The sequence below is a fragment of the Monodelphis domestica genome, chromosome 4 (genome assembly GCF_027887165.1).
Source record: "Monodelphis domestica isolate mMonDom1 chromosome 4, mMonDom1.pri, whole genome shotgun sequence".
Lineage (NCBI taxonomy): Eukaryota > Metazoa > Chordata > Mammalia > Didelphimorphia > Didelphidae > Monodelphis > Monodelphis domestica.
The window spans coordinates 355,599,916-355,627,455 of record NC_077230.1 but is presented as its reverse complement, the minus strand read 5'-3'; the positions used below and the strand labels follow the sequence as shown (position 1 = coordinate 355,627,455).

The 27,540-nt window shown below is 37.3% G+C and overlaps 2 protein-coding genes and 1 pseudogene across 2 annotated transcripts in view; all 3 read left to right on the top strand.

Annotated features, from left to right (window-relative positions):
- Nucleotides 1-9,152: 9,152 nt before the first annotated feature.
- Nucleotides 9,153-27,540, top strand: part of LOC100024598 (olfactory receptor 51I2-like) — a 62,551-nt pseudogene continuing 44,163 nt past the window's right edge.
- Nucleotides 9,186-27,540, top strand: part of LOC100022359 (olfactory receptor 56A4-like) — a 187,540-nt gene continuing 169,185 nt past the window's right edge. Inside the window, exon 1 of the mRNA XM_056795095.1 lies at nt 9,186-9,285. The gene's annotated coding sequence lies outside the window, so the exon portion shown is untranslated. The remainder of the gene's footprint in view (nt 9,286-27,540) is intronic.
- LOC130453482 (olfactory receptor 52B2-like) lies at nt 9,215-12,486 on the top strand. The gene has a single exon (XM_056795090.1). The coding sequence runs from the start codon at nt 9,215-9,217 to the stop codon at nt 10,181-10,183; it is 969 nt and encodes a 322-aa protein (XP_056651068.1). The 3' UTR covers nt 10,184-12,486.

Sequence of the window (27,540 nt, the reverse complement as noted above, 5' to 3'; positions counted from 1 at the left end):
GGTGCATACATGTTGAGTACTGATATTTCCTTATTGTCTATACTGCCTTTTATCAAAATCTAGTTACCTTCTCTATCTCTTTTAAGTAGATCTATTTTTACTTTAGCTTTGTCAGATATCATGATTGCAACTCCTGCCTTCTTTTTATCAGTTGATGCCCATTAGATTTGACTCCATCCTCTTACTTTTACCCTATGAGTGTCTACCTTCTTCTTGTGTGTTTCTTGTATACAGCAGACAATAGGGTTTTGGTTTCTAATCTACTCTGCTATTCACTTGCATTTTATGGGTGAGTTAATTCCATTCACATTCAGAGTTATGATTACCAGCTGTGTATTTCCCAGTATTTTGATTTCTACTCCAATTCCTGCCCTTTCTTCTTTTATTATTTCCTTCTACACCAGTGTTTTGTTTTTAATCAGTCCCCCTAATTCCCACCTTTATTTTACTTCCCTTTCTACCCCCCTCCCTTCTTATTCCCTTCTTATTTTCTTTATGATCTTTTAAAATTACCCCACCCTCTCTGTCCCTTATATTGCTTCCCTCCCCACCAGTCCATTTGTTACCTTTCTACTTCCCTATAGGGTGCAAATCAATTCTTTGCCCCAATGTATTTGGTTGTTCTTCTGTCTTTGAGTCAATTTCAATGCATGTAAGAATTGAGTATTTCCTATCTCCAACTTCTTTACCCCTCCAGTGTATTGGTGTTCTCCCCCCCCCATCGTGTGCTTCTTTGTGACATATAAATTTACCACATTTTGTTTCTTTTCCCACTTCTCTTAGTATTAACCTCTTTTTAACTCTAGTTGTATATATATGTAAATATAAATACACATATATTTATGCATACATACATCTATATATATATTTGTGTCTTGGCATTTCATCCTATACAGTCTGTCACTGTTTCCTCTAAGTATAATTCTTCTAGCTACCCAGGTGATAATAACAATTTTTGAGAGTTACCAATATCCTTTTTTCCTTTAGGGATACATATCATTTTAACTTATCTGATCCTTTAAAAAAGTTAGTTTTGTTTTGTTCTGGTTTTCTTTTTTCCCATTTTATTAATTACATTTTGACGATTCTCTTGGGTTCTGTTTTTGGGCATCAAATTTTCTGTTCAGTTCTGGTTTTTTCTTTACAAATGCTTGTAATTCTTCTATTTTGTTAAATGACCATACTTTCCCCTGTAAGAATATAGTCAGTTTTTCTGGGTAGTTGATTCTTGTTTGTAGACCTAGTTCCCTTGCTTTCTGGAATATCATATTCCATGCCTTTTGGTCCTTCAGTGTAGATGCAGCCAGATCCTGTGTTATCCTCACTGTGGTTCCATGGTATCTGAATTACTTTTTCTTGGCAGCTTGTAATATTTCTTTTTTCTTTGCTTTGATAGTTCTTGAATTTGGCTATACCATTCCTGGGTGTTGTCAGTTGGGGATTAAGTACAGGACATGATCTGTGGGTTCTTTCAATCTCCACTTTTCCATCTTGTTCTAGAATGTCAGGGCAATTTTTTTGGATAATTTCCTGTAGTATGATGTTCAGGCCTTTTCTTTTGTCATGGTCATCTGGTAGACCAATAATTCTTAAGTTGTCTCTCCTGGAATTATTTTCTAAATCTTCTGTTTTGTGAATGAGGGGTTTCATATTTTCCTCTATTTTTTCAGTCTTTTTATTTTGTTTTATAGTTTCTTGCTGTCCTGTGAAGCTGCTGGCGTCTAATTGTTGTATTTTGGTTTTTAAAGACTGAATTTCATCCTTGGTTTTTTGGTCATCCTCCTTCTGGTTTGATTTTCTTTGGAGGTCATCTTTCATTTTTTTGCCTCATATATCATCTCCTTTGCCTCATTTTCAAGCTGAATAATTTTGGCTTTCAAGACACCATATTCTGTTTCCAGATGACTTATCTTGCTTTTTAAGTTTTTTTCCCCAGTGGTCTCCAGTTTCTCTTCATTGTATTTTGAATTGTATTTTGAGATCTTCCAAAGCCTGTGTCCAATTCACTGGAGTTTTTGTGTTTTTGCTTGGTTTTCCTTGATCTTCCTCTGTTACATTTGCTCTTTGTTCATTGCCTGGATAGAAGCTGTCTTTTGTAATTTCTTTTTTCTTTTTCTGTTGTTTGTTCATATTTTCCCCTTCTTTTCCCCTTGTAGTTGCCTGTACTTTTGCTCCTCTCATTATGTGCTGGATCTGTAGGTTTGGGCTTTTTTTTTTCTTTTCCTCTTTTCCTGGATATCCTTGATCTTTTGTTCTTCCAAATGAACTTTGTTGTTTTTTTCTAATTCAGTAAAAAAAGTTTTTTGGAAGTTCAATGGATATGGCACTAAATAAATAAATTAATTTGGGTAGGATTGTCATTTTTATTATGTTAGCTCTTCCCATCCATTAGCAATCAATGTTTTTCCAGTTGTTTAAATCTAGTTTTAACTGTGTGGAGAGTGTTTTGTTGTTGTGTTCATATAGTTCCTGTGTTTGTCTTGGCAGATAGATTACTAAGTATTTTATATTGTCTAGGGTGATTTTAAATGGTATTTCTCTTTCTAATTCTTGCTGCTGAAATGGGTTAGAGATATATAGAAATGCTGATGACTTATACCGGGTTTATTTTGTATCCTGCAACTTTGCTAAAGTTGTTGATTATTTCGAGTAACTTTTTGGTTGCTTCTCTAGGATTCCTTAAGTAAACCATCATATCATCTGCAAAGAATGATAGCTTGGTCTCCTCATTGCCAATTTTAATACCTTCAATTTCTTTTTCTTCTCTAATTGCTACTGCTAGTTTTTCTAGTACAATGTTAAATAGTAGAGGTGATAATAGGCATCCTTGTTTTATTCCTGATCTTATTGGGAAGGCTTCTAGTTTTTCTCCATTGCAGATGATGTTTGCTGATGGCTTTAGATATATACTGTTTATTATTTTTAGGAAAGGCCCTTCTATTCCTATACTTTCTAGTGTTTTCAATAGGAATGGGTGTTGTATTTTGTCAAAGGCTTTTTCTGCATCTATTGAGATAATCATGTGATTTTTGTCAGTTTGATTGTTAATATGGTTAATTATGTGGATGGTTTTCCTAATATTGAACCATCCTTGCATTCCTGGTATGAATCCTGCCTGGTCATAGTGTATGACCCTTGTGATGACTTGCTGGAGTCTTTTTGCTAGTATCCTATTTAAGATTTTTGTGTCTATATTCATTAGGGAGATTGGTCTATAATTTTCTTTCTCTGTTTTTGACCTGCCTGGCTTTGGTATCAGTACCACGTTTGTGTCATAAAATGAATTTGGTAGTACTCCTTCTTTGCTTAATCTGTCAAATAGTGTGTTTAATATTGGAATTAGATATTCTTTGAATGTTTGATAGAATTCATTTGTGAATCCATCTGGACCTGGGGATTTTTTCTTAGGGAGTTCTTTGATGGCTTGTTCAATTTCTTTTTCTATGGGGTTGTTTAGGTAATTTATTTCTTCCTCTTTTAGTCTAGGCAATTCATATTTTTGTAAGTATTCATCCATATCACCTAGATTGCCATATTTGTTGCCATATAATTGGGCATAGTAGCTTTTAATGATTGCCTTAATTTCCTCTTTATTAGAGGTGAGGTCTCCTTTTTCATTTTGGATATTGTCAATTTGGTTTATTTCTTTCCTTTTTTAAATTAGACTGACTAGTACTTTGTCTATTTTATTTTATTTTTTCAAAGGGTTTGGGCTTTTCTGTCAACCTTTACCCTTGGAACTTAGCAAGGTTCTCAGAGCAGTCTGTGGGAGAGGAGTGTTTAAGCTTGTGCTTCCTGCCCTCTTAAGGCTTGATAAGATTAAGCTCAGAAGTGTTGAACTTACGGAGCTGGATGTGCCCTGATGCCCAAACCTCGGGAAGTGGGGGGGGGGCAATATGGAGTGTCTGTGTAAGTAGGCTGCCTGTTCTGCACTTCTTCTCCAACTGCTACCCCACCGCTTGTGTTCAAAGCCCTGAACTTAGCACAGCTTTGCCCACAAGGTACTCCCTCCAGACTAGTGTCCTTGCCTGCCCAGAGATTCCAGCCACTGCTGGAAGATCAGTACTCTAGGTGGGGGAGGGGTCCTGGGACCTTCCTTCTTCCTTTCCCTTAAGCCCGAGTGTTCTCAAATTCAGGCTTTCCGGAGGGTGTACCTTTTATATTGAGTCCAGCAGGAGGGTTCCTTGGGTCTGTCCTGTTATTAGGTTTAGTTTCCAGTCCCCTAGGAGCATTTGATTTTTAATTGGTAAGGAAGGGTTTTCAGAGGTCTGAACTTTCCCTTCTTCCATACCACCATCTTGACTCTGTCTCCTGCTCAAAAATGAATCATTTTCATGGCAATCTAAGCAACTGGGGTTAAGTCACTTGTCCAGATACCCACAGCTAGGAATTATCTGAGACCAGTTTTGAACCCAGGTTTTCCCGACTCCAGGCCTGGCACTCTATCCACTATACCACCTATCTGCATCTCACATACATATGTAATTAGTGCCTCCTGCTGTTTTCCCCTGACTTCATGTTCTTAAGTTTAATTACCATTATGCTATATGTATCATATGGCTATATAAGAATATAAACACTTTAATCTCATTAAGTCTCATGATTTTTTATGTTTACCTCTTGATGCTTCTCTTTAGTCTTGACTTGACTTTGTATGTCACTTTTTCTCTTCAGCTCAGGTATTTTCTTCAGGAATGCTTGAATATCACCTATTTCCCAGTCAGGATTCTGTTTTGGTGTATTTTCCATGTATTTGGAAGATTTATTTTTGGTGGGGTGCTCTCTGTACTCCTTGATCCTCTTGGCTTTGCATTTATAATACATTAACAGGTATATATCTATATGTATGTATATATGCACACATATGTAATTCGTATGACCAAAGTGATTCCCCAATATTCCCAAAGGACAGGCACAGAGTTGTCAAAAAATTGTCAAGTATTAAAATCATAAGAAAGAATGTTCCAAATCACTTGTAATAAGGGAAATAAAAATGAAAAAACCCTACTTTCAATTTTCATCTTGTAATTTGGTGAAGATGAAAAAATATAAGAATAGTAAATGTTGGTGAATGTGTGGGAAGATAGGCATGCTGGTATACTGTTGGTAAAGCTGTGACTTGGTACATCCATTTTTCAAGTTGTAGTTATGAAAATAAGTATTATATTCAGAGTCATGAAAATAAAGTGAGTGAATATTTAGTGAATATAAAATGAAGCATTAAGAGCTAATAAAATAAAATAACTAAAATGTCCATACTATTTGAACAAGAGATTACATTACTATATTTATACCCCCAAGGAGGTCATTAATAAGAAAAATATTCTCATGTACACCAAAATTTTTTTAATAAAACTTTTTGTGATAGCAAATGATTAGAAACAAAGCAGATACCTACCCATCAACTCAGGAATGGTTTAGCAAATTGTCATATGTGCATATAATGGATTATTGCTATGTTTTGAGAAATGATGAGGTTAAACAGATCACTTTGTACCACTTTGTGAATCATTTACTTTCATTGTATGAGTGGTAACTTGTGCAAAATTCCTAGCTTACTTTCTCCCCCCATAAAAACAAATGTAACCTTCAATGCATTTGCCTTGACAGCTTCCAGCTATCTCTGTCCTCCTGACCCCTGCTTTGTCCTCTCTTCTTTTCTTTCATTTCCCTTCCTGATGGTCCTTGAATAATTTGTCAGGCAAGGCTTCACTCACACACACACACACACACACTTATACATATATACACATTTATATAAATCTTTCTCTCTCTCTCTCTCCCCCACACACACATACTATATATGGGAAATGTGCTTTCTATTCTCTATTATTCTTCTGAATTGAAATGTCAGAATTAAAGGAACTATCATTGGGGCCAGTTCTGTCTCTGTCTTACCTGTGCGGAATAGCAAGTAGCCCATTTTAGATGGAACAGAGAAGGGATGGGCAGTATAGGGACTTATTCTTGAGAGCTAGACTGAAGTCATAATGTAAAGTCTTGTAAATGCCATCATAATTCATATTTTATTTGAGAACTAATAGGGAGTCCTGGAAGAAAATAGCCAATCCAAGGAGAGGGTGAATTCTGGATGTGAATATCTGTTGTATTCGAAACAAAGTAGTTGTCCATCTTTATCATTTTTATATCTATCTCAAGTAATATCTGAATTCCTTATTTGATTATGTGGACCTATCCCTAACAAGTGCAAAATATCTGGTGTTGGTTTTTAGATCTCTACATGTGATTTAACCTAGAAATCCATCTTTAGAATTAGGGAGGTGGCTGTCACCCTATTGCTTTCCTCTTCTTGACCTTATTCTCAGAAATGTTTCCAGAAATAGCAGCCTCAAGGAAAAGGAAGAGGTTTGAGATTTTCTGGTCTCTGAGCATAAGGTATGTCCCTTAACTCCCACACCCAGAGGGGATAGCGATTTCCCTCTTAGCAACATCTAAGGATCATATCTTTCCCCTCTCTCTTCCCTGATGTTTTGTTCTCCTTCAACTCTTCTTCCTCTTTCCTATTAGCTCTTTTAGTTTCTCATTGTTGCCTCTATTCACCTTGAGGTCAACCTCTCAGAAGAAAGTTCCTGTTGTGGAGTAGGTATGAATGAATATTGCATTAGGATTCTGAGAATAAGAAATGGGGCCTTAGAGCTGGGAAAGAGATTCTGGAGAAGACTTAGGGAGAAAAGAAAGAGAATGAAGCTGAGTGCTAGTTTGGAAGGTTTTTATTTTTAATCATCTTATTCATTTATTTCCCTTAATCTTCTGTCTCTATGCTTATACCTGCTTAGTCTTAGTACTTTGCCTTTATTGAGTGAGAGATGGAGTTCACACCATATCTCTTATTTTAACAGTAACATTTCTCTGTATCTTTACACTCCTTATTCTTTTCTCTTGTCTCTGAGGTAGAATTAGATCTGCTTTGCTTTGCTAATCTTTCTACCTGTGTCCTTGATCCAATTCTCTTTTGTTTCTTTTTGGACCAAGGCCTTTCCATTATCTTTTCTATCTTTAGATACTGACAGATTTTCCTTCTCTTACATCCCCTTTCCTTATGCATATAAACTAGAATCAATCTCCCGAGTCCCAGAAAAACAAAACAAAACCTCAAATACATTTTCATCCAATCTGTTACTTCCTTATATTTGTCTGATTTTTCTCTCTCCACCCTACACTAATTCTTGTAAAAGCATTTCATATTTGCAGCCTCCATATTTTCTTGGAAACGCTATAGGATTTGGAATCATTAGACAGACTAGATGCTGTTCTGACACTGAAAACCTTTGGAACTTTGAGCAAGTTAGTTCCCCTCTCTGGGTCTCAGCTTCCTCCCTTGTGAAGTGACAGGGCTGGATCTCTTTTAGCCCTCAAGTTTGTGAACATTTTCTTTAATCATTATGGCTTAATTTTCTTCTTCATTGTCAATAAACATTCATGAAGTACTTACTAGGAGGTAGGTACTGTGCTACACCCTGGGATATAAAGGGGAGCAGTCCTCCCTTCCTAAGTCTGCCTTTGCTGTCAAGAAGGAACATCCTTGTAATATGTTGTTGCCCTCAGTAATCTATGGAGGCTCTTTACAAGGAATGGATGGCTTCCTAATAACAGATGTCTATTAATAAATCCCAAAGAAATCATGACTTCCTATTAGTCCTCACTCTTTTTGACCTTTGTCAACCATTTAACATTGAATGGTTGACAGTGTCACCTCTTGCTTCTGGATACTTTGTCCTCCCTAAGTTTTTGTGACACTTGGGTCTCTGTGCTCTCTTAGCTGTTAAGTTTAGAAATATATTTGAATTACTATGACTTTGCCTCTACTATGACCATTCCTTCTCTGTCCTCATTGGATCTTAATGATGAAATAATTGATCAAACATTTGTTCAGTACTAAGAGAACATTTGTTCAGTACTAAGTATGTGCAAGGCATTTTGTTCTTGCTGCTAGATGGAATCATTCCAGTAAATTTTATCCTTGCATTTCTTCTTTTCCTCTTTATTCACTTTTCCCTTGGCAAACTTCTTTATGTCTGTGGATTCAAGAATGTCTTAGCATATGATTCTTAAATCTCTTCCTGTGTCTAGATGGTAGAGTAGGGTAAGTGTAAGACCTGAAGTCGTAAAAACCTGAGCTGGAATCTTGCTTGAGGAGGATTTTGAGGAAGGTTTGTTTTTGATTCTCAGATGAGAGAAAACCTAACCTGGACTCCAAGGCTTCATCTTTGGACAGTGATGGTCTTAGTGAAATGAAAGCCATTTTTCATACACCGAAGGCCATGATTCCACATGACATTGTTTTGTGGGACTCAGGAATATAATCTCATAAGAATTTGCTGCTCATCTTCTATGTATGCTAATTGTTCTAAACCCTGGCTGGGTGTAAGCAATTGAATATGGAGGAAAATATTACACTATCCCCATCTTCATGGTTCTCTCTGCCCATCTGAAACAAGGAGTGATACAGTAAAAAAATATGTTTAATATAACTGAGCTTCATGAATGTGCAGGAAAGAGGTGAGAGGCATAATTCCAAAGAGGAGAGATAAGTCTGGAGTTAACTAAGCAGGCTTCATATAGGATGTAGGATTGTGCTGTTTTATATATATAAAACAGCACTATATATATATAATGAGAGAGCTTTGAATAGGCAAAAAGGAGAGAGTGGGGTCTACTAAATGTGTGTGTGTGTGTGTAAAACAGGAGAAATGTAGACCTGAAGGAAGAATAAGCATGATGTGTCTGGAAGTGGAGAGTAGTCGTGTGGGACCAGATTGCAGAGGGTCTTGTAAATCAAATGTAGGGGCTTAAAATTAGGTAGCCAGTGTATATTCTTAATCAGGCTATTATAATGATTTATGTGGATGAGACCAGAGTGACTCATGGAACATTTAGATAATCACATACAAATAAGAGCTCTGTGGGGATCACACCTCTTTTGCTATGTATCCCTCTGTCTCAAACGAGAGCCTTTGGGTCTTTCACAACTATCACTGTGACCTGCAAATATTTATTGAATTTTCATTTTTGAATTACATTTTGAGATAACAGAAATTAAGTCAGGTCATAGTAACCTATTTAATTTCTTGCACTCTCCTTTTCCCTAACACAGGTGAGGAGGACTTCTTCACAGAAGTGGACCAGGATTAAGCTCCTCAGCTGCTTCTTCAGTCTACCTTACATTTCAGGGAGGAGAAGCCACATCTCCAACATGATAAATGTCAACCACACCATCTTCCATCCTGCTGTGTTTGTTCTGCTTGGCATCCCAGGCCTAGAGAGGTACCACATGTGGCTTTCCATCCCCTTATGTTTTATATATGCATCTGCAGTGTTGGGGAACAGTGTCCTGATTCTGGTCATTGTCACTGAGCGCAGCCTCCATGAGCCCATGTACATGTTTCTCTCCATGTTGGCTGGCACTGACATTCTACTCTCCACTACTACTGTACCCAAAGCTTTGGCCATCTTCTGGTTCTGTGCCCGGAACATCACCTTTGATGCTTGCGTGACTCAAGTCTTCTTTGTCCATGTAATGTTTGTGGGCGAATCCGCCATCTTGCTGGCCATGGCATTTGATCGATATGTAGCTATTTGTGACCCACTGAGATATTCAGTGATTTTGACATTGCCTGTTGTGGGGAGAATGGCTTTAGCCATTGTTGTTCGGAGCTTCTGCATCATCTTCCCTGTCATTTTCCTGCTAAAGAGATTACCCTTCTGTAGGACCAACGTGATTCCACATTCATACTGTGAACACATTGGGGTGGCTCGACTGGCTTGTGCTGACATCACTGTCAATATATGGTATGGCTTCTCTGTCCCCATTGTTATGGTGATCACTGATGTGTTGCTCATTGCAGTGTCCTATACCCTGATCCTCCGTGCCATCTTTCGGATGCCCTCTCAGGATGCCAGACACAAGGCCCTCAGTACCTGTGGCTCCCACCTTTGTGTCATCCTCATGTTTTATGTTCCATCCTTCTTCACTTTATTGACTCATCGTTTTGGACGCAACATTCCACGGCACATACACATCATATTGGCCAACCTCTATGTGGTGGTGCCTCCCATGCTTAATCCCATTGTTTATGGGGTGAAGACAAAGCAGATCAGAGAAGCCGTGGCTCACTTTTTCATGGGGATCAAGAAATGTTTTTCCTCATCCTCATTGGACTGATGCTTTCTTTGTCATATTCTTCAGCATAAATTTTCTCCCTAAAATTTCCTGGTCTGACCTTTTGGGCAGTTTCTGAGTAATTCTTTTCCCCATTTAAAGAAATTAAGAGTTATTATATACATGGATTTGCTTTGGAAATAACAAATAAATCATATAATTCTTTACCTTTTCAGAGAAAGACATAATCAAATCCTGCTTATACACTTTCTACCTATGTGACCTTTGACAAATCATATAACTTCTTTGAATCTCAGTTTTATTATTTTTAAAATGAGATGATAACAATCTACAGGATTACCATTAATAGAATGAAATGCAGGGAGGGCCAGGATTATTTCATTTATGGTTTTATATCCCAACTTCCCATAGATGTGTGTTTACAAAGTAGGTACTTGATAAATGCTTATTGATTGGTATCATCTAACAATCTCCCGTATAGGCATTTTGGGGCACTCAAATGAGACAATGCATGTAAAATGTTTTGTAATCTTTAAAGCATTTGTATTGTGTTGGCTATTATAATTGTCAGTCATTGTTTTCTCCTGGTCATGTTTCTTTGATGGAGGTCAAATAGAACTAGACTTAGGATGAAGTCCAATTCTATTCTCTTATGTTGAATGTTTTGTGGATTTTTCTCAGATAGATAAGGTGATATTTTTTGTTGTAATCAATAAAACTATTGAAATAACAATTATAGAATCAAGAAAAGCATCTTTTGGACAACTCTGGTGGCTATCTGGACAATCAAGATGAGACATAGGTATTTTTACCTGTTCCCTCCAGCTTTTGATTTCTCCTTGGTCTATGAATGCTTTTCATTCCATATAGTTTCAAATTATTTAGGTATGGTGTAATATTTTAAACTATTGTTCTTAATTGTTTATGAACCGATGCTATGTCCAAGTAATTGGGGCAACAATTTTATTTGTTTTCATAAATATTATGTGGAATAAACTGGGAATACTATGGATAAAGCACATCAGTTATGAAAATATACTTCACAGTTAGCAAAGTTCCTAAGGAAAACTAGGTAGCATAAAAACAAAAGACATCAATAAAAATTTCTTTAAAAGTCAACTCAAGTGTAAAGCTAGGTTTGGATTCATGTCTTCCTGACTTTAAGCCTAGAGGGCTACTGTGCTACCTAGCAGGTTAAGTAATTTCAAAATAACTATATTTTATTTCCTCCAATTACCTGTAAAATCAATTTTTAAGATTTATTTAAAATTTTAATTTCCAAAATTTTCCCCTCCTTCCCACTCTCCATCTCTTACTCCCTTGATGCCAATGTTTATCATTTTCCTTTTCTGTGATATTGATCAATTTGATAGGTATGAGATGATAATTCAGAGTTGTTTTAATTTGCATTTCTCTAATCAAAAGTGATTTAGATGGGGCAGTTTGGTGACTCAGTGGTTTGAGAACCAGGCCCAGAGATGGGAAGTCTTGGATTCAAATGTAGTCTCAGATACTTCCTATCTGTGTGATCCTGGACAAGTCACTTAATCCCCATTGCCTAGCCCTTACTGCTCTTCTGCCTTAGAGCCTGTAACACAGTATTGATTCTAAGTCAGAAGGTAAAAGAGTTTTTTTATTTTTAAGAGTGATTTAGAGCATTTTTTCACATGAATATAGATAACTTTGACTTCTTCATCTGAAAACTGCTCAAAATTTTTTGACTACTTTTCACTGGAGAATGACAATTTTAAAAATAAATTTGGCTTAGTTCTCTGTCTATTTGAGAAATGAAACTTGTTTCAGAGATTCTTGCTGTAAAAAAAAAAAAGGTTTTTTCCAGTTTGCTGCTTTCCTTCTAATCTTGGTTGCACTGATTTTGTGGAAAGTAATATTAGGAAATATTATTGGGAAAATGGAATAATCAGCACTTTGTCTAGCTGCTACATATCAACACACATACCAGTAAATATTCCATTTGCATGCACAGTTTTCCAGAAATCACTAATGTGCTCTAGTATTTGATGTTTCAAAGAAGGGTAATTATTCACCAAACATTTATTAAAACCCTCTTTTGTACAGGGCACTGGGCTAAGCTCTGAAGATATAAAAAACAAACAAGAAGAAAAGTCATTGTCCTCAAGGCCTTTATTGGAGAGACAACATTTACATAAGAATCACTAGATAGAGAATCAATACACATTATACAGTTTTTTTTGGTTTTTATTTTTGGTGGAGAAGAACATACTAGAAACTGAGATAATCTGGAAAGGCACATGTAGAAAGCACTATGATTTGAGTACTGAAGGAAACTAAAGATTCTAAAAGATATGAGAGTAGAGAGTACATTGTAGGCATATTATAAATAAAAATTAATCTTTTATTATTTAATTATGTATTAATTTTCTGTATTAATTATAATTATTACATTATAATTTATTATTATGGAAGAGACAGTGGTGTGGCTCAGTGGATTGAGATCCAGGCCCAGAGACAGGAAGTCCTGGGTTCAAATGTGACCCCAGACTCTCCCTAGCTGTGTAATCCTGGGCAAGTCACTCAACCCCCAATACACAGTATTGATTCTAAGAGAGAAGGTAAGGGTTTAAAAAAATTAATCTGGAGACTTATTACTAGATTTATAAGCATTTACCTGTAAAGAGAAAAGAAGAAATAGGTTTCAGCCTTTCTGACTTTAGGTAAAAATCCAATCCCCCATTGCAGCCAACCAGGCTAGATTTGCAAGATGAGATAAGATAAGAACTCAGAGAAAAGCAGGAGATCAGAGACAGGTACAGAAGCAAAGAGGCTGATTCAGTTTCCTTTGGTGGCTTTTTGCAATGTCAGCTCCTCTTTCAGTAAAGACACTATGCGGGGACTGGGACGCTGGTCCTGATGCTGACTACTGGACTTTGGCAGTCCTATGTTGAATCTTTCCGAGATGGACTGAGTTAGAAGTGCTATAAATATTTATGTCACACAGGCACAAGGAGATCTGTGCAGAGGCACAAAGATAAAGGGTTGTGTGTGAGGAATGGTAAATAGTTGAGTTTGGTTGAGATTTATCATGTGCCAGGAATTAACCCCAACAAATAGCATGTGCTTGCCATGCCGGTATCGTTGCCTCTCTCCACTGGTCTCGCTGCTCTCAGTTTTAGGACTTCATCTCTAGAGGCACCTGAGGTTTAGCACTATTCCTCTCAGGAGGATAAAGTGACTTGGCATCCTCTTCCTGATAAACACAGGCTGTCACTGATGGGAAAAGAATCACACACGTCTTGACAAAACTTTTCCATGTTTTGTTTCTGTTGGCCATCCTCTCTCCATTTTGATGCATGAATGCTTTCAGAGGAAGCTAGCTTAAATGATTCTCTGATTAAGCGCCAAAAATTAGATCTACAAGAACTCAAAAGAATTTGGCCTCAGTATCCACAGAGGAAAAGCAAATGGGATAAAGAATGTGTATTTGTCTCCAAAGTGATATGTATTTGGATGGCTAGCCATAGTGGGGAAGCTGTTGGCACACACACTTTGTGAACACAAATATTGTGGCTGGACAATGCATTGGGTTTATTATCGAAGGAGATGAAAAGAGTGGGTTGGTGCATAGTTCTTTTAATGTAGTAAAGTTTCTTCCTGAAACAAAAATGCCTCTTTTTTTAAACATTCTTCCCATTTGGTTATAGGGTAGGAGTGAGCATCCTGAAACACAAGGAAACCTAAATCATTAAAATTGAGCATTACCAAAGGCTAAGGGATGGTAGACATGGATTACCTACACCACATAACTCTTAGAAAGACCTTATTCTATATCTCAGTTTCACAGATGTTGGGTAGGGATCCTGAGCAAAGCTATAGCTCTACCTCAGGGTTCTAGGGAGGCTCTGAGTCACTGGAGATTTGTTTTTCTCCTATTATTAACTCAAACCCCATTTCTAGTGAATATATCCCTCTAATGTTAACTCCCAGTAATCAGCATCCCTGTTTCATTTAACCAGTTAAAATTAGATCCCTAATGCAAGGGAATATTTACTGAAAAGGTGTAGCAAGTGCACAAGTGCAAGCATTTCCCCTCACACCTGGAAGAATATTCTCCCTTATACCATCTTGTCCCTATGGAGAATGGGTTCAAATCAAGAGCAATTGCCACAATTATTTTTCTCTATCAAGTTAACTTTTGAATGTGGCCCAGTTGATGAAGAGTCACTTTTGGGACCCCTCTCCCTTGCTTTTGAGCCACATCTATTCTCAGTGAAGTGGATTAATTGTTGTGGACTCTGCTCCTTGTGCTCAGCGGTCCTCAGATCTAGCATGGATTCAAGTTTTCTAGATTTTCTAGTTTGGGGAGGCTTAATCTACCAACCTTTTAATGCGCATAAGGTTTTGTTTGAAATTGCTTGCAGAATAGCTTGATAGTACAGTGGATAAAGTGCTGGACTTTCAATTAGGAAGGTTGGAGTTCAAATTCTGTTTCAGACACTTACTAGCTGTGTGGTCACAACCTCAGTTCCCCATACATAAAATGGGGGAAATAATAGCATCTATTTTATAGTGTTGTTGTGAGGATTAAATGAGATGTTACTGCTAAAACATTTTACAAACCTTAAAGAGTTATATAGATGCTTCCTACTACTACTGCTGCTACCATTGTAACCATTGTTACCACTGTTATCACTACTACCACTGCTACTACTGCTTCCACTGCTACTACTACTACTACCATTACTACCACTTACCACTATTACCATTGCTACTACTGTTACCCCTACTACTGCCACTGTTACCACTACTACTACCACTGTTACTACTGCTACCACTACTACCACCGTAACCACCACCACTACTACCACTACCACTGTTATCATTGCTACTACTACTACCACTTACCACACCTACTACTGTTACCACTACTACTACCACTGTTATCACTGCTACCACTACTACTGTGACAAGGAAATCACTTTAAAAGACTGATATATATTAATTTAAGGTCGCCAAGGAATTCAGCTATGTAATTCCTAAATGAAAACTTAAGTCAGCCATCAATCTTTTATAGAGTTTAATTACAAACAGGAGGAAGAAAGGAATGAGAGAGAGAGAGAGAGAGAGAGAGAGAGAGAGAGAGAGAGAGAGAGAGAGAGAGAGAGAGAGAGAAGGGGGAAGAGAAGGGAATAGGGCTTAAATACCCCTTCTGTTTAGGCTGGGCCAAAAGGCCCAAGCCCTTAGATAGCTGGGGCAATGAAAGGAGATCAGTCCCTATTACTCACGTGACCAAAATGGAGAAACAGTCTCAAGGGCCTCCACCTCCAGCTTCCTTCAGAGCAAGCTTCTCAGAGCACCTCTCTAACCACTCAGAACCAAAACTCTCCAACCAACCCCCTCAGTCCTCAGACCCCTCTATCTTTAAGGAAACCATCCAAGTTCCCTCCCCTCAGTTCTCACATCTACCAATCACTGTCCATCATTTTCCCTGTGCTAATGCTGGCTCTAGCTTAACCCAGGACCGCCCAGAGGTCTGTGGCTTTGCACATGTCTGTTGAAGGTCATATTCTCAAATAATTAAATCTTGATCTTTTGCTACAGCCCTTCCTAAATCCTGTTACCCTGAGTAGGGTAGAGATTGGAATAATTAAATTTTGATCTATGCTGCAGCCCTTACTCAATCCTGTTAGGACTGAGTGGGGTGGAAATTGTATTTTCCAAGACCTGGTTCTGTCATTCCAAGTATCTCTATTGTATCAATTCTAAAATCAATCATGACTCAAAGAAATTCCTGTTCTGTGCTTAAGCATAGGTCAAAGCCCTTTCCATTGTTCAGCAAAAGGTTTCTGTCCTAAGGTAATCTTAAGTAGGGAGGAGAAGGAACCTCCCATGCCAATGGGGTTCACATTCCAATAGACTATCAGTAAGAAATTTTCCAAGTATGAAATTTCCCAATGGTGAAATTTCCAACATTTATAAGTCTAAGGAATTTTGAGGTTTACACTACCACTGTTACTACTACCACTACGATTACAACTGCTACCATAAACTACCACTTCTACTATTATTACTACTACCGCCATCACCACCACCACTACTGTTACTCCTCCTCCTCCTCCTAGAGCATAAAAGAATAGATACAATAGAGATAGAAGCAACAGTATGCTATTAGAATTTTCCAGGCATGTGATATATGCCTGGATAGGAAGTTCAATCAAGGTCATTTCAAGAACAAGGCATTGGGAGGGAGACCATTAGCCTATATACCTTTCCAATTTTTGCAGATTGACTATATCAATATGCCTAGTGACAAGGGATACAAATATGCACTTGTAATTGTGAATCATCTGACTAGATGGATAGAGGCATATCTGGCTAAGAATAACAATACAGCTGTAGTGGTGAAAATACTACTGAAGGAAATAATTCCTAGATATGGCATTCCTGATGTTATTGATTCGAACAGGGGTTCTCAATTTACATCACAAATATTGCAAGAACTATATAGGAACTTAGGTATTAAGAGTAGCCTATTGTAAATCTTGAAATTTCTCAGACTTGTGAATGTTAAAAATTTCCCCATTGGGGAAATTTTCAATTGGAACAATTCCCTACTGGGAACATTCCACATTTGGATGTGAGAACTCTATTTGGATCAGAAATGGGAGGACCTCGAGACTCCACCCGTACTTAGTACTGCTTTAGGGGAAAAAACTCCTTGCTAAACAATGAGGGTACTTGGACTCATACTTATAGTGAGGCAAAAGTTCTTTAAGCCATGCCTATTTTTAGAAGTAATACAAAGGGGTGCTAAGTACCTATTAAAGGTCAGGCAACTTGTAAACTTGCCAGGAGCAAAGAGGTGAAAACTTATTCAGAAGTTTTTTTTTTCTGTTACATACTTACTAAAGGGATTAGTCGACCCAGCAGTGTTTTTAGAATGGGTTGTCCTTTGGAAAAACGTCTACTGTGATTGGTAGATGGAAGAACTTAGGGGAGGTGACATAGGAGAAAACCCCCTATATAAGAAAAAGCAGAATCTCTTGAAGAAAAATCCTTTTGGAATCTCTCTTCAGAGAGGCTCTGGAGAAGGGAAGCTCTTGGAGGACAATCTCTAAGGAGGTCTCGCTGGAGCTCCTCTGAGGGGACTCTGTCCCTCTGGAGGCTCTTGAGAGAGGCCCTTTGAAACAGTCTCTGGCTGGAAGGCCCTTTGAGGAGGACTCTGGCTGGAACTCTCTCTGAGGAGACTCTGTCACTAGAATCCTTGCTTAGACAGACTTTGTGGTGAGTGATAAAAGACTGACTGACTGATCTTTCTTTCTTAAGACTCAGGTCTAGGCCATGTTGGCTTAAGGTCCTTCATACTTATTTCTTATTTCTCTCTTTCTCTCTTTTCTTTAATTCGTCATTGTATTATTAATTAAATTCTCTATAAAACCCAGTTGACTTGGGTATATTCATAATTCGGAATATTTCCCTGGCGACCACCTTATATTTGATTTAAAACCAAGACACTGTAGTGAAACATATTTTCTGAGGTCACAAATTTACTCACCCACTCTTATATCTATCACAATTTAAGTCTTCTACTAATTTAATCAGTACAGTTTATAGCATTAACTCTTTTAACTATTACAGTTTATGTCTCTCCACACTTTTAAATGCCACAATTAAAGTCTTCAACTATTTTTAAATCTAACACTATACAATGTATATAGACCACAGAACTTGGGTCAGGTGGAGAGGATGAATAGAGTTAAAAACAAGCATAGGAAAACTCTGTGCACAAACACACCTAAAGTTGACAGATGTTCTTCCTTTGCCTCTATTCCACCTTAGAACCAGACCCAGAGGAGACTTGCTTATTTCATCATTCGAAATTCTTTATGGACAACTATTATGACATGTACAGATTGCTAAACCATCTTACATATTCATGCTGGGAGGAGAATGCCAGCTTCACACCTATCTGGTAGAAATATAAGATAGGTTGGAAAAACTCAGGAATCTAGGATTATTAGTTCACAGAGTACCACTAGATTTCTCACTGTACAATATCAAACCAGGTGATAAGGTGTATCTGAAGATTTTTGTCAGAGACACACCTACTGATCCTAGATGGAATGGTCTACTAGAGGTAGTCTTAACTACTCCTACATCCATCAAAGTAATAGGTAAATATCAGTGGTACCATGCCTCTCATGTGAAACATCACTATGCCCATGATGACAGCCCAATAGGAAATCCAGAAGAAAATCTAGAAGAGACTGCAGAAGTAACAGAATCTGAAGAAACACCAAATGCTCTAGAGATAACAGAATTTGACCCTATAAATGAAAACAATGAGAGTGAAGAAGATATAGAATAAAGCACTGCACAAACAAGTATACATAATAATCTTAATCTCAGTAACAGCTCCATGAAACATCATGAATCTCTACTAGATCAATGACAAAATGTTAACTTAACATCCAAAAAACCTCCACCTCCAAACCGATACAACAGAAATATACTTACATTAAACTACAGAATTAATATATTACACACACATATATGAAGATATACACAAAGAATCATACTTACATGCACACATGAAGAAATTAATCTTACATGCACATTAAAAGAAAACTCAATCTCAGACTTATGTACATGAGAATATTACACACATGCATGATCCCGTACGTTATAGAGATCAGAAGAACACGAACTTCATTCATGGTGAGGCAGTAGTCAAGTAGGTATGCTGTACAGAGGAAGATCATGGGACCAATAGAATTTCTTCCATCAACACCAAGGACAACAAAAGAACTTTAACACCAAGAACTGATGATATACTGGGTCACGTAAGATCGATCAGTGCACCTATTAACATCACATTTAGGGAACTGCATGTACAGGCACACATAATACTATATGTGAAGAAGAAAACAGTCAGTCAAAATGAGATGAGGATTCAAAAAGAAGAGAAGTATGCATCCAACACTACACAATTAGTACATGAACACATATACACACTGACAAGAAAATTTTGGTTGAATAGTAGATAAGATCAACATACATAAACTTTATACCTTGCAATTGAGTTTCTACAGGACTCAAACAGGCAAGAAAATATGAGAATTCTTGTCTGGATGAATTCTGAACAGGGCTTGTGTATATATGTAATATATATTTGTACATATGTAATGTTTGCATAGGAAGAATATATGTACATATGTAAAATACTAATAGTCTAACATACTAACACATAGCATAGGAAGACTAATATATTAATCATTAACACATGGAAATATTAGATGAGGGAAGTTTGGAATTAGAGATAGACTAGGGACAGATTAATATTATATTTTATGATATTTTTAAAGGAAAATTAATAATATAGATATTAGAAAAGTTCATAATATTTCACAGCTATAAATCTGTAATTGTACATTGAGATAAGGAAACCATACATTGCTGCAGAGAGTGTTAAAATGTTGAAAATATTGTTATGTTAAAAAACCCATGTATTCAAAATACTTTCCTACCTCCCACTTTCCTATAATCCTAACCTTAGATATAGAATTAGTCAGAGTAGGAGATACTTAAGATAGGTTAAGATTTGTTATTTTGGGGAGAGGCAGAATATTTAGGGAAGTATAGTATATAGCATAGACAGAGTAGAACTTATGGATGAGAAGGTAAGTAATGGACATTATTACAGGGATCAGGTTGACCCTGTTCAACAAAAAGGAGGGGAGTTGTGGAAGAGAGGATTACAGATTTCATTGCAAAGACTTGATTGCAAAAACACCATGAAGGTAGATGATGGAATGCTGCTTGCCAGTGGGTGATGGACTAGAACCTCTAGCTAAGAAAAGCAACTGGACAGTTTGAATAGGGTTTCTTCTGACTAGGAGGAGAGAAGAGCATCATCTGAGCTCAACCTGTTGAGGTCCTTCAAATCTCTGACGTGGTCAGAGCACAGCCCTACCCATTTCAATAGTGAATAGATACTTTTTCCCTGTTGGAAATAGAAGAGATTATCCACTCAAGATTTACAATTGGCATCTTTTATAATTGATATCCCTCTAAATCAGGAATCCAAAAGACTGACTCTACATCTTTCCAGGGACTCAGGTCCCCAGACCTGAGCCATAAATCTTTGAGGGAGAAATTTAATATATTAGTTAGGGATTTCTTACTTTTCCCTCTACCCATAAAACACCATTTACCTCATGAAGGACCAGCCCAGAGCTTATTTTCTCCCTTCCCTGACCCCCTACCCATAGAAACACTGCAGGCAAGTCATCACATCCTGACATATGCCAGGAGCTGACAACGACCCCCAATACCAGAAGTTCCTGTCACTCCCCTTCTTGATATATGCCAGGAACTGATAACACCCCAGCCCCAGAAGTTCCTGTCAAGTTCCTGTTCACTCCCCTGACCCCAGGAATTCCTTTGCACTCCCCCTACCACTCCAGAATAAAAAGCCAGCAAGCCCCACACTCGGGGCTCAAGCCATTTTTAGAGTGCTGAGCCCAAACTGCAGTTTGTTTAATAAACTCCCTCCTGTATGTTACATTGTTGGTCATTGTTTCATCCTTGGGATCGATTAACTGGACACTTCACTCATATTACAGAGAATAAATAGTCGTTGTTACCTAGTGCAGTCTGAGTTTCAACTGACAGTTAAAAACCAAATAGGGAAAAAGAAACATCTTCCTTTCCATCAAATAGTTGTTGAGATCAGGATAAACATTCACGAGGGGAGTAACATCAGAAACCAGAGACTGAAGGTTTCTTACCTCTCAGCTCTGGACCTTGGTCAGACCTCTCCCTTTCCATTATGTAGCTCTGCCTGACAGGGGGAAGGAGTGCCTTTTGCCATGTTTCCCTTCTCTTACTCAAATAATTCTAGATTGGTTTCTGACCCTCTAGGACAATACTTGATAGTTGTGTGACCCTGGACAAGTAAAAACCTCTCTTCCTCATTTATCATAGGATGGAATTAGTCTTCATGATCTTTCAAGTCCCTTCCAGTTCTAAATATATGATCCTATGATTTTAATGAAAAAGTGGGCATTTGTTGTTTGTCATTTTCAGCCATGTCCTACTCTTTGTGATCCCATTTGGGATTTTCTTTGCAGATTTTGAAGTGGTTTGTTATTTTCTTCTCCAGTTCATTTTACAGATGAGGAAACTGAGGCTCAAGGGTTAAATGGGTTTGAGTGGCTTGCTCCAGGGTCATACAGCTAGTAAGTGCCTTAGACCAGATTTGAACTCAGGGAGATGAATCTTCCTGACTCAATGCCTGGCACTCTATCCACTGTGCCATCTAGCTGCTCTAGTAGGCAGAGGAGCCATATATAACACTTCTTATTTTCTTGTGTCTTCTTTTGGAGAAATATTACTCCTTATAGTTACTTAATTTTTCCGAGTCTTAGTTTGTCAATCCAAAAAAGGGAGTGGTAAAACCTATAGTATTTATATACATGCCTGACTCAGAACTGTTGTGAAGCTCAAAAGGTGTGTAAAGTGCTTTACAAACTTCAAAACTCAGGGGGTAGCTAGGTGACTCAGTGGGTAGAAATCCAGGCTTATAGGTGAGGGGTCCTGGGTTCAAATCTGAACTTAGATACTTCCTAGCTGTGTGACCCTGGGCAAGTCACTTTGCCTAGCCCTTACTGCTGTTCTGCCTTGGAACCAATACATAGTACTGATTCTAAGACAAAAAGTAAGGGTTTTTTAAAAAACCCAACTCTATGTAATTATCAATTACTAATACAATGTTATTCTTGGGTTCTTATTTAGGCAGTAGTACTGTTCTGATTTTTTCTTTTCTTTTGGATTCTTGGATTCCTTTTCCTTTGGGGATATTTTGAAAATTGATTATTGAGAACATTTAAAAATGTTTTACCTCTCAGCTGTGGGTACTGCTCCATTCATATTTAATTAGACCAATTTGTTCTTCCCAACTTCATCCTCTTAAGTGCCATTGCCACTTATAAATATTGCAATAATAATAATAGTAATTTCTAGCATATACTGCCAAGCTACTTACAAATATTACTTAATTTTATCCTCACAACAATCCTGGAAGGTAGGTATATCATTATTCCCCTTGAGTATAGGAAAAAGGTAAATGACTTTCCCAGGGTCACACAACTAGTAAATATCTGCTTTTGGCTTTGAACTCAGGTATTCCTGATTTTAATTCCAGTGTTCTGTCCACTGTGACACCTATCTATCTCAGGACTCATTCAAAGTCAGGCAAAGAGTGCTAGGATTCAAACCAAAGTCCTCTACTTCCAAATCTAATTCTCTTTCCAGGGCATCATGCTGATTGAAGTTATAGAACTTAAGGTAATTGTATCTTTGAAGATAACGTATCATCTTTCCCAGTCAAAATGGACTTTATGACTGAAAATCATCAGGCCAAAGAAAGGTTGGGATGGCTAAATACCCTTTTCTTGCTAGGATCCAACATGTAAGTTTGTGTTTGGTGAGATCTGTTGTGTGGGATAGGGCCGGGCATCCTCCAAATTGGCCACCACAGCAACCTTTTTTTAATAATTTTTTTGGGGGGATTTAGTCACTGATGGAGGAAACGTGGACACATACACATGAAGAAAAGAGATAAATGGATTCTTTAATGACTGATCCATAGAGACTGGTTCAGCCAGAAACTTCCAGCAGTTCAATTAGGACAGAGTTTCCCTAGAGACATGTATGAATGGCTCCCTTCTGGCTATGTGCCCCTTTGGAGATTTTGTCAGAGGGAGGATAAATACTCCTCTATGATGTCACACTTCCTGATATATACAGCTCTTTGAATCAAACAAAATATATCATTGCAATTGGGGTAAGTTTTTGCAAAATTGTTGGTAGAGAATGCATATTTTCCTTGGGCTTTTTGTGGTTTCCTAGAATTATCTTTTCTAAATGATATTCCTAAAAAAGTGAGGAAAGAGGAAGCTCTTACATGTTCCAAAGCCTTTTGAGGGGGCAGATGCTTAACTCACAATCTCTTTTCCTTAAACTTAAGGAGGAACCTATCAAGAAAGACCATGAGAACTGACCTGAAAATCAGATTGGTTTTATATTTATTTTGGATTATATTGTAATATGTATGATTTATATAATGTATATATAATAAATATAATGTATATAATATATACATATATAATGTAAATTATACTGTAATATATAATACAAATTATATCTAATTTACATCTATGTTGGATTGTCTCTTACAATTGGGAAATCATAATTATTTTTACATAATATTGCCTGAAAACATTCCCTAATTTTTTTAAACCCTTAATTTCCACCTTAGAATCAGTACTATGTATTGGCTCCAAGACAGAAGAGTGGTAAGGGCTAAGCAATGGGGGTTGAATTACTTGTCCAGGGTCACACATATGGGAAGTGTCCAAGACTAATTTTTCTAATGAACCTTGATGTAGGAGTATGTTGGTAATTATTTAACAACTTGCTCTCTAATTTTAAAAAGAGGTACCCATGAAAAGCTTTTAAGTTTAGTTTGCCTTATTAATATGCCTCCTATCACTATCACTTTCTTAATTCTATACAATCAGCAAAAAATAAGTCAAACTGATTTATTATATGATTTCTAGGATGTAAGTGCTCACACTGAAAATTTAACCATACTCTTTCAAGAGTCAGCTTCATCATACCCCTGTTCTTTTGGAACTACTATCCAGAAATTTATTTAAACCTTTTTTTAATTCTATTTTTATTTTTAAACGTGTACCCCTGCAATTTATTTTAATTAAATGAATATTCTTTAGAAATCATTTTTTTTGTAAAATTCTTACATTCTGCATTAGAATTGATACTAAATATCAGTTCCAAGGCAGATGAATGGTAAGGGGTAGGCACTTGGGGTTAACTTGCCCAGGGTCACACAGCTAGGATGTACATGAAACCAAATTTGTACTGAAGACCTTCTGCCTCTAGCCCTGGCTCCCTATCTATTGAGCCACCTAGCTGCCTCCATTATGTACTTTCTAAAGAAATAGGTTCTATTTACTTTTCTCTAAGACAGAATTTCAATTATTGATCTTTTCTTTTTTGATCATATATAGGCTTTCAGTGATATAGGTAACTTCCAATGTGGAACTTCCTCTACCAATACCAATCAACACTTTCTTTTCAGTTTATAGTCATAGAGGGGGACCCTTTGAGATTGAGACTAGCTCAGATTCACACAACCAGTATGTGTCAAAAGTGAGGCTTGAACTCAGATTGTCCTGTCTCTAAGGAGAGTTCTTTACCTACTATGCCACAGCTTCTAATATGAGAAATTGTTTTTCAAGCTTTGAATCTGAGTTGATGGGAGAGGCTTCCTTCAGTTTCACAAAAATAGAATGTAGGGGGCTAGTTTTAGCTGTGATGGCAAACTTATGGCATGCGTGCCAGAGGGGGCACTCAGAGCCCTTTCTGTGGGCATGCCCACTGTTAAGTCAGCACAGAGTTTGCCAGTTTGTTACTAGAAAGCCAGAGGGACTAACTAGGGGCCAGGGTGCTCCTTTCATCTGAGGACATTTCTCATATCACCCACTCCTCTAAAAGGTTTGCCATCACTGGTTTATAATTCTCATGGAAAAGGTCTAGGGGTTTTAGTGGATGGAAAGTTTGATGAATCAACTGCTTAATATGGGAACCTAAGAAGGTATGTTCCATTAAGAGAGGCATCCTTGTCTGGATAAATAGATGTGATGGCTCCATTGTATTCTGCCTTGGCCAGGTATCCTTTTAGAGTAACATTAGCTAACAATAGCTGGCATTAAGGACTGCAAGGAGTTTTACAAATATTAACTCATTTACCTCTCAACAGCCCTTGTAGGTTTTCCCATTTTTTTAGATGAGGAAATGAATTAGAAAGAGGTTAAGTCACTTATCCAAAGTCATATAGCTAATTAAGTGAGACAGGATACAATTTCAGTTTTTACTGTATGAAGCATTTAAAGGTCTTTCACATAGAATTATCCTTTGAATTGAATTCATTCTGCTTGGTTCCAAAAGACAGAACTAGAAGCAAAGAAAGATTTTAGCACTTTCCAATCAGCTATTTCAGGAAATATAGAGCTACCTTTCCCTGGATGTCTGCAAGAGAAATCTGGTTGACCAAGTGTTTGGGATGTTGTAGAAGGTAAATTTTCAGATATACATTGAACAAAGCGGCATATACAATCTCTTTCAAGTTAGATTCTAAGGCTTACATTCTGGAATTTGGGGATAGAGTCCATGACCACTCCCACTAAATCCTTTTGGACTTTATAGACAGTAGCATTTCTTCTCCAGTCCTTCATCTTTGGTCATTGTAGGCTGAGGAACCCTGATTTCTTCAGTCCTTAGTACATTTGTTTGTAAAATAGTTGGTGAATGGCTTTGAGGAGTTTAGCCTCCCAATGATTCCTTTTGTTCCTTTTGATGGAGCTACTTTTTTTTCTTTTCAGGAATCTGATTGTTCTTTCCTTAACAAAAAAGTATTTGGTTCTCAGCCACACCAATGTGTGAGCAAGTGGAATAGTTTATTTTAGTCAATGTTGCTTTCTTATGTCTCTAAAAATCAAATGAAGTTGGCATCTACCTATTCTACCTTTGCATCAATATGGTTTTGATGGCAGCCCTCCTGCTTTTGATGGCTTTACTCATTTCTGTACTTTCTTCGTAAGCAATCTTTTTTCTCCCTCAAAAAGTGATGATCAGACTTTTGCACAGGATTCCAATTTCAAACACAATATAGATTTCTACCAGGTTAGAAGACCAAAGTTCAGAATTTTGTTCCCTTTTTGGCCTTACCAATACACATTGGACTGGCATTTTGGGTGGATATTAATCAATGGCTGATAGAAGACTTCTTGGAGCTAATCATCCATTTTTTCTTTTAAAATTCATAAAAAAGGTTACATTTAAAGGAGACATGATCATTATACATCTTCAAGTATTTGAAGGACTCCTGGAAAAGGAATGATGTTTTTATTGGTCTTAGAGGGCAGAAATGAGAGAAATAGTGTGGATGGTGAAGAGGCAGAATATTAAAAAAAAACATTTACATGTCATTATTGTCTAAATGTGGAAAGGGCAGGGTAATAGGTTTCTTGTCAATGGAAATCTTTAAAGAGAGGCTGGATAACCATTCATTGAAGACATTGTTATGGGGATTATTTTTCAGGTAAGGATTAGGTTAGATAATCTCTGAGTTCCTTCCAATTTTGTGATTATACCTTCCCATGCATGATAGTCACTCATTTGCTCTCAGTGGAGCTCATTTGGGAGAGGGATCTTGCCTCTTTTTCCTAAGCATAGGTTACCATAGTGCAGAAGGCAGAAGGTTCTAGGTATAGAACGGAGATAGGAACTATATGCACAATTATACCTTAGAACATTGTGGTCAATGTGATTTTCCTCATTTAGGGAAATGAGAACTCTTCCCCTCCCCCCATATGCTTACTGTCTGTCTTAGTAACAATTTTAAGATAGAAAAGCATGGGCTAGGCCAATAGTGTTAAGTGACTTGCCCAAGATCACATAGATAGAAAGTTTCTGAGGCTAGATTTGAACACAGCTTCACCTGACTCCAGGTTGGGCACTTTATCTACTTTGTCATTAAGCTGCCCCTACAAGATTATTTTTCATTCTTTAGGTCAGTTTGCCCTGGCCAGTCTCCTTGCTCTAACTTTCCTACATTCCATTTCACATCAATCAATGAAAGAATGAGTGATTGAGGGTAAAAAAGGACTTTGTATGAGGGGCACAAAGATCTAGGAGAGATCTCTGAGCACAAATTTTAAAATACAGAAAGAGCCAGCATAGTATAGTGGAAAAAAAGTTGAATTTGGATTCAGAAGACGTAGATTTAAATTCCAGCTTTATTTTTGAGAGACCTTGGACAATTCACTTCCCTTTTAAATTTTCCTTCAGGTAGGAGAAATGAGGAGTTTGGATTAGATGACCTATAAGGTCCTTTTTAGCTCCAGCTTTAGAGTTCCATGTCCCTATGTATTATAATCTAGCTTCAAACTATTTACATCCATATCATTCCTTATTTCTTCTCACACATTCTATACTCCAGTTATTTTGGACTTCTAGTTGATCCCCAAACTCAACATTCCACGTTGGTCCCCAAGTATTTATATAAATTGTGTTTTATGCCTACAATGTGTTCCTGCCTTAGTTGTGTCCCTTGTGAGTCTTTATCATTCTTGAAGACAAAATCAGGTGCTAATTCTATGTGAGGCTTTCCTTGACCCCTCTTAATTGTTAGTGTATTCTTCCTCTTCAAAATACCTTTGAAGCTAGGTGGTACATTGACCATAGAGCTGGTCCTATAGTCAGGAAGACCTAAGTTTGAATCTAACCTCAGACACTAGTTATGCAACATTGGATTACTCACTTAAACCATTTGC

What these genes read in the sequence shown, in the direction of transcription:
- LOC130453482 (XM_056795090.1), top strand. Translation starts at nt 9,215, where the DNA reads ATGATAAATGTCAACCACACCATCTTCCATCCTGCTGTGTTTGTTCTG.